This window comes from Zeus faber (genome assembly GCF_960531495.2).
Source record: "Zeus faber genome assembly, chromosome: 12".
NCBI classification, from domain to species: Eukaryota; Metazoa; Chordata; class Actinopteri; order Zeiformes; family Zeidae; genus Zeus; species Zeus faber.
Window position 1 is genome coordinate 13,378,334 of NC_137196.1, and position 8,041 is coordinate 13,386,374.

Here is an 8,041-nt window from a genome sequence, read left to right on the forward strand (position 1 = left end):
CATGGAAAACAAATGTCTAATTTCACATACTTGGTTTCAAATTCATCAGCCCGAAAGAGCATCTAAGTGGATCTGCCTATATCATGTCTGGATGCAAGAGGGTGTAACGGAGTTAAAGTATCAGTGCCTTTTTGGAAAGCTGTTTCTTTGTCCCTCTTTCAGGCCAGTGAAGCAGATGCTATCACTTTGGATGGAGGGGATATCTACATGGCTGGACTAAAAACCCATGATCTGCATCCCATTATTGCTGAGGCCTATGGCACAGGTATGTGTCGCAGTCATCATCATAACGCCCTTCCTCAACTGGACTGTCTTAAGTGGAAAGACTTAACTTGACACTTATTATTTTATCTCCCGCGTAGCGACAACATTTGTCACCTGCTATTACGCTGTTGCCGTGGTGAAGAAGGGCTCTGGCGTTACCATCAAAAATCTCAGGGGAAAGAAATCCTGCCACACAGGGCTGGGGAGGTCCAGCGGCTGGAATATTCCCATCGGGACTCTGTTGGACATGAATATAATCGAGTGGAAAGGCATCGAGGACCAACCCCTGGAGCAGGGTTAGTCAACCCCGCGTTTGAAGCAAAAGCCTGTTGATTTGCTTTTGGGTTTTTGAGTTAGGCTTTTGGATGTAATGACATACAGTTCATATCTGTTGATTTGGTAGCGGTGAGCAATTTCTTCTCGAAAAGCTGCGTCCCGGGAGCGCCACCCGGCAATCTGTGTGAGTTGTGCAAGGGAGACTGCTCCAAGTCCAACAAGGAGCCCTACTATGACTACGCAGGAGCTTTCCAGTAAGAATCCATTTCTTCCTATCGCCCTAAATTCTACCAGACACTCAAATGATCAGTTACTGAAAACAGGATCGCATTTAATAGATGTTAACGTTTGCCGCAATGTTATTTATTACGATGATTTGTTTTAATCTGGACATTTATCAAAAACGTGTAGCTCTGACTTTGACTTGGCATATCTTGATTCACTTTATTTCTGCTCAGATATTCTTTAAAAGAAAATGAATGTAACTTCTTCTTTTTGATAGGTGTCTGGCGGATGGTAAAGGAGACGTTGCCTTTGTAAAGCACCAGACTGTCCCTGGTCAGTATCACTAGATACAATATAATGTCCAAATTAATACGCGGTGCCTGGGCAATATATTAATACAATATAGATATTGTGATCCGAGACTAGGTATTGTGTGGGATTTTGTTTATTGTAATATCGTAATATACTTGTCTTGGTATATGTTGTCTCTAAGGCTCTATTACAGTAAAGTAATGCATTTTTCTGACCTTCATGGAGCTGCTTGGGTATAATATCCACGTTACTAATGTTGGTTTCTCAAATCTTTCTTCTGTGTAAATGTCAACAATAGTCATCTCCAAAATATTGTCGAAATATCAATATCGGGGTGCCCTGGTAGCTCACCTGGTACAGCACACCATTTTTCAAGCTAAAGTCCTTGCCACAGAGGCCCCGGTCAAATTCTGGCACAAGGCCATTTGCTGCACATGTCATCCCCTCTCTCGCTCCCCTGCCCTTATTGTCTCTACATACTGTCTCCATCCAATAAAGCATGAAAAATTGCTAAAAATAAATATATATATATATATATATATAGAGAGAGAGAGCGAGAGAGAGCGAGAGAGAGAGAGAGAGAGAGAGAGAGAGAGAGAGAGAGTTTTATTTATATATATATATATATTGAGTTATTTGTCAAAACATACTGCAATATTTTATTTTGTCAATATCACCCAGTCCTATCTGGACCACAGATTCATAGATGTTGTTTGAGACAATATTCCCCATTTCTGAAATAACTGTCACAACTGCCACGCAATTAAATGAAATGCACTCTCTAGTTTTCAATAGATAGATGGAGATAGATGATAGATAGATAGATATATAGATGGATGAATGAATGAATAGATAGATAGATAGATAGACAGATAGATAGATAGATAGACATAGATAGATAGACAGATAGAGAGGCCGCCTATGTTAATTCCAGCCTGTCTCACACTTCCTCAGATTCAGAAAAGGCAAAATATGAGCTGCTGTGCAAGGACGGCACCACGGCCCCCATGGATAGCTACAATACATGCCACCTGGCCAAGGTCCCTGCACACGCCGTTGTCAGCCGCAAGGACCCCGAGCTGGCGCAGTTAATATACAGCAACCTCACCAATGTCGGGGTAAAGCGCCCGCTGCTGCTCAACCATGCGCACAGAACTAATTACAGCAAATACCTTTTATCAAACCGCACTTCCTCCCCTGGCGTCTCCCGCAGAAATTCCTCTTTTCCTCTGACGCTTACGCGCCGGCCAAGAACGTGATGTTCAAGGACTCGGCAGTGAAACTGCTGAAGCTGCCCGCGTCCATGGACTCCTACCTGTACCTGGGGGATAGCTACATGACAGCCACCCACGCCATAAACAAAGGTAGGGCTGGACTTGAAAACCTGATACCTTAATACCCATGCATTGCGATGGATGTAAAGCCTTAGTACCTATAGTACTCCATTTAACATTCTACTCAAGTAAAAGTATTTGGCACTTGGTTGGTTTGAAATGTTCTTGAATATCAAATGTTTAAGTGCTTGTTCAAAATTAGGAAGTGTGAACAGACGTGCAAACTGTCAATTACTGATAGAGCCTCTATTAGTTAAGCTGTATTTTATTTTTTATTTATTTGTATTATATTATTTTTAATTATATTTTTTACATCAAGCTTACACGAACATAACATCCACTACAAGCTCATTTTTCTTTTTCTTCCCATGAAAAGTCAAATACTTTTTTTTTTTATCAGTAAACATCATCACCATCATAAGGAAAAGGCATTTTAATATGCAAAATATATTCATTGAATAGCATGATAATTGATGGTAAATATGGCAGCATCCAACGTTAATAATCTATACATACTGTATATAAATCTTATGTGTGGCTTGCATTTTAAATTTTCAGTTTAAAGTTTAAACTTCAACAGCACTTAGCAGTTGCTTAGCAACGATGGCTTCCAGTCATACTGCTCGGGCCGAAACTTTGATCGCAGCAATCGTAAGAGTTGAAAAAGCATTTGCGTGCGGAATCGGACTCTCCATAGGAAGGACTGGACTTCTGGTTTGTTGTTGTCATTTATCTGATTCATTGTAAAGCGGAGTTGCGTCCACGCAGGCTAAATTGTAAAAGTGAACCCTTATTACAAACTGGTTGCATAGCATGTATACGTCTGTCCATGGACGTGGACATCCACAGAGGCACAAACACGGGGTGTGATAAACTCATGGCGTGTTGGTTTTCTTTGGCTCTGCAGAGCGGGTTGAGGACAGGTCACGTGTCATCACGTGGTGCGCTGTGGGCCCCGGCGAGACCCAAAAGTGTGACGACTGGTCCATCGCCTCCGCTGAAGATACAGCCACCTCGATCAAATGTCAAAATGGCCACACCGTGGAGGAATGTCTGAAGAAGATTGTGGTCAGCAGCAAGTAGCAGAGTTGCCTTTTTGTCTGCTCTCTCTTCCGTGGATTTATGTGATCATCTTTCTCTTGTTATTTATTTTTAGCATAGAGAGGCTGATGTGATGACAGTGGATGGAGGGCAAGTGTACACTGCTGGAAGATGTGGGCTCATCCCTGTCATGGTGGAGCAGTATAATGAAGGTAGGACTTTCATGTGGCACACGGATAGATGAATGTCTGTGAAACTATGCAACTTTACTCACCCTCTCCTACGGAGACACTTACACCTCTCCTATTTCCCACAGGTCTCTGTAGTACCACGAAAACCGGTGAGTGTCATGGTCTCTGTTTATGTTGTTTTTGTATATAATACACCAATCAGCCACAACATGAAAACCACTGACAGGTGAAGTGAATAACATTGATCATCTCTCTCCAATGGCACCTGTCAAGAGGTGGGATATATGAGGCAGCAAGTTAACAGTCAGTTCTTGAAGTTGATGTGTTGGAGACAGGAAAAATGGGCAAGAGTAAGGATCTGAGCCACTTTGACAAGGACCAAATTGTAATGGCTAGACGACTGGGTCAGAGCATCTCCAAAACGACAGGTCTTGTGGGGTGTTCCTGGTATGCATTTGTTAGTACATACCAAAAGTGGTTTAAGGAAGGACGACCGGTGAACCGGCGACACCGCACTAATGCACGTGGGGAGCGAAGTCTAGTCCATCTGGCCCAATCCCAGAGAAGAGCTAATGTAGCACAAATTGCTGAAAGAGTTAATGCTGCTATGATGGAAAGGTGTCAAAAAACACAGTGCATCGCAACTTGCTGCGTATGGGACTCCGGAGCCGCAGACTGGTCAGAGTGCCCATGTTGACCCCTGTCCACCACCGAAAGCACCTATAAAGGGCACATGAGCATCAGAACTGGACCATGGAGGAATGGAAGAAGGTGGCCTGGTCTGATGAATCACGTTTTCTTCTACATCATGTGGATGGTCAGGATTAGGGTCTGATCCGATAAATCGTCTGTGGGATGTCCTGGAACAACAAGCCCGATCCATGGGGGCCCCACCTTGCAACTTCCAGGACTTAAAGGATCTGCTGCTAACGTCTTGGTGCCAGATACCACAGGACACCTTCAGAGGTCTTGTGGAGTCTTGTCTTGTCTTGTGTAGTCCATGCCTCCACGGGTCAGAGCTGTTTTGGCGGCACGAGAGGGAGCTACACAATATTAATGGTTATTAGTGGTGATTTTAATGTTGTGGCTGATCGGTGTATGCGCATATATATATATATATATATATATATAAATTATTTTTTTTCAATAATCTTTTTGTCTCATGCAAACATTAATATTTCCAGAGGAGGACATAGTATTAATGATACGGTTTGATTCGCAGACCAGACCTCCTCCTACTATGCTGTAGCAGTGGTGAAGAAAGGTTCAGGGGTGACCTGGGCAGGCCTGAGGGGCAAAAGGTCATGCCACACTGGCTTCGGCAGAACCGCCGGCTGGAACATTCCCATGGGTCATGTCTACAATAGGACACAAGACTGCGACTTCAGTAAGAGATTGTGTGAATGATTGCATCCTGGGCCTATACACTCGTCGATTTTTATCCTTCTCCCTTTTCATGCCTGTCGGTTTATAATACCAAAAAAAAATAAAAATAAAACACTGACTCACTCACCCCCCTCCCCTTGCACGGTGCAGGCAAATTCTTCAGCAGCGGCTGTGCCCCAGGATCAGATATATCCTCTTCCTTCTGCAAACAATGCATTGGTGGCGAGACAGACAACTCCAAGTGCCAAGCCAATACTCAAGAGCAGTACTATGGCTATGCCGGGGCTTTCAGGTAGGGGGCGCTGATGCGTCTATGTACATTATCACTTTTCGCTTATACCCATTGACAAACGTTGTATGTACTTTGTGGATGTCTTCATTCCAGATGTCTGGTTAACGGATCTGGAGATGTCGCCTTTATCAAACACACCATCGTGGGAGAGAACAGCGATGGTAAGCTTTGGCTCCTGTTACCTCCTGAATACACGTCATTTTAATTTGTTTATCCTCGTCTTCTCTAAAACCAACTTGACTCTATTTTAACTTTGTTTTCAATGTCTCCCAACTACTTTTCCAAGGTAATGGTCCTTTGTGGGCTAAAGACATTAAATCTGTGGATTACGAGCTGATTTGTCCTGGGAGGAACGGTCCCGTGGCAGTTAATGATTACCTCTCGTGCAACTTGGCCAAGGTGCCGGCGCATGCTGTCGTAACCCGTGCCGAGAACCGCGACCTAGTAATAAGCATTCTCCAAGAACAACAGGTTGGTCCCACCGATTTCTCTCTGTGGATGTTTTCACGCTGTGGATGACACTATCGACACCGGTGAAATCAAATGTTTAAGAACCTTGACCCTTATGTCATTTTGTTCTTTGTTTCCAGGCCAAGTTTGGCACCAATGGCACTGACGCAGCCTCCTTCAAAATGTTCAAGTCAGAGGGAAAGAATCTGCTTTTCAAAGACTCAACCAAGTGCATCCAGGAAATACCGAAAGGAACGACCTATGAGAGTTTCCTTGGAGAAGGCTACATGCTAGCCATTAAATCACTCAGACAGTGCCCTGGTTCTATGCCAGGTATTTATGTCAAGATTATACGAGATAGAAAAATAAAGTATGCTTTACATTCTTAGGTCTAACATCGTTTTGCCCTTTTCTATCAGATCTGGAGAAAGCCTGCGGCTTCCATTCCTGCCTGACAAGAGACTAGACGACCGACCTGACCATGCGGTGCCACAGTTAACTTTCTCGGACTTGTGGAACCTTCTGACACGTGACCTGAAGAGTGCATTGTGTAGTTTGTTTCTGGTGGTTTTGTAGAAATGCACACAAACAAAGAAACAAGTTGAATTAAAAAAAAATACCTTCAATATCTGAAACTGTAACTCGCATTCTTCACTCATTTTGCACTAAACCAGATAATGTATCCTGAACTGATGCAGCTACTTCAGATGCTGTAAATGCATAACGATACACCACCTCGCTGTAGTTTTCCTTCCTTTTCTCAAATAAAGCATACCATTTTTAAATAATCTCTATTGTTCATGAGTTATCGTTATTGACTTTTTTTCATTCTATGGTCTGATGACACTAGTGAACCTACAGCCAACCTACCCTATTCTTTTATATTTATATATATATATATATATATATATATATATATATATATATATATATATATATATATATATATACACATACACAGAATATGTTTTACCTATTGTGTTGGTATGATCTATCAGAGAGAGCCTCATATTTACATTTCATGTTACATTTCATGTAAATATGAGGGTCTTAATTCAAAGTGTATATGGATAGATAGATAGATAGATAGATCATACCAACACAATAGATAAAAAATATTCTGTTCAGAATCTGAAATGTAAATATGAGGGTCTTAATTCAAAGTGTATTTGGATAGATAGATAGATAGATAGATAAATCATACCAACACAATAGGTAAAAAATAATTATAAAGCAATACAACAATATAAAAAAAGAAAATGTCAATATATGGAAACTTTTGTAAAGTAAACACTGTAACCTAGCCTGAGCTAAAAATAACAGACACAAAAAAACATAAGATTAAATTGAAAAGGATCTGAAAAATAAATGGTAATATCCAAAAATAAAAAATATACTTTACAAATACAATGCAAATTCAGTTTTGTTCTATTTAAGATCTGGTTCCTAACCACGATATTTCCTGGTTTAGTCTACGATGCACACTAACACCAAATAAACCTTGCAAGGAAAAAAAAAAAACCCCAAAGAAAGCAAAGACAAAATGAAGAAGAAGAGGAGACAGTGAGCACAAAACACCCATGCAGCATGTCAACGTCACTACTCGTGTCCACAGATCCCCACGGATCCCCACGGATCCCCACAGATCACCACATCATCACCGAATCATCACCACATCATCACCACAGATCACCACATCATCACAGATACCCACAGATCCACATCATCATCATCATCACCACATCAGACCAGCCACACACAGTGCCACACCCACTTGTTATTCTAGTTTCATTCAATGTTTAGTCTTCAGCTTGGGAGCAGGTGGACCGTGTGCTGGCTTCCATGATTATTCTAATGTCTCATTTAATTATGACACGATATAATATATTATGTCACATTCTCTGACCTTGGAACAATGAAGAGATGAAGATGGAATGAAATATACATTACTTATTTATGTATTATATGATTACCTTTATTCACTTTTATGACGCATACATTGATGATGCATGTCTTTATGGTGCACATATCTATAATAATCATAATCATAATAATAATAATAATCATAATAATAATCATAATAGCACTGCTTTGCGCCCGTCCCTAGTCACGTGACGAGGCGTCACTGTTCATTTCCCGGAAGTGGCCACGCTTCCTCGGCACCGGCTCCCGGACCCGCGGCAACATCGCATCATGGCCTCGCTGTGAAAGCCCCTCGGAGCAGTCCACACCGGCCATCCGTCACCATCCGCGCCTTGGTCATGGACCCC

General features: G+C 41.8%; 1 protein-coding gene across 1 annotated transcript in view; it reads left to right on the forward strand.

Annotated features, from left to right (window-relative positions):
* Positions 1-6,316, forward strand: part of tfa (transferrin-a) — a gene marked incomplete at its 5' end in the record, with an annotated part of 8,055 nt that extends 1,739 nt beyond the window's left edge. The window contains 14 exons of the mRNA XM_080010366.1: positions 163-265; positions 363-560; positions 668-794; positions 1,043-1,098; positions 2,032-2,195; positions 2,291-2,441; positions 3,319-3,479; positions 3,568-3,664; positions 4,866-5,030; positions 5,180-5,321; positions 5,415-5,482; positions 5,608-5,792; positions 5,912-6,104; positions 6,191-6,316. Of these exons, the coding sequence (XP_079866492.1) occupies positions 163-265; positions 363-560; positions 668-794; positions 1,043-1,098; positions 2,032-2,195; positions 2,291-2,441; positions 3,319-3,479; positions 3,568-3,664; positions 4,866-5,030; positions 5,180-5,321; positions 5,415-5,482; positions 5,608-5,792; positions 5,912-6,104; positions 6,191-6,237 (1,857 nt within the window). The 3' untranslated portion in view covers positions 6,238-6,316. The remainder of the gene's footprint in view (positions 1-162; positions 266-362; positions 561-667; positions 795-1,042; positions 1,099-2,031; positions 2,196-2,290; positions 2,442-3,318; positions 3,480-3,567; positions 3,665-4,865; positions 5,031-5,179; positions 5,322-5,414; positions 5,483-5,607; positions 5,793-5,911; positions 6,105-6,190) is intronic.
* Positions 6,317-8,041: the final 1,725 nt, after the last annotated feature.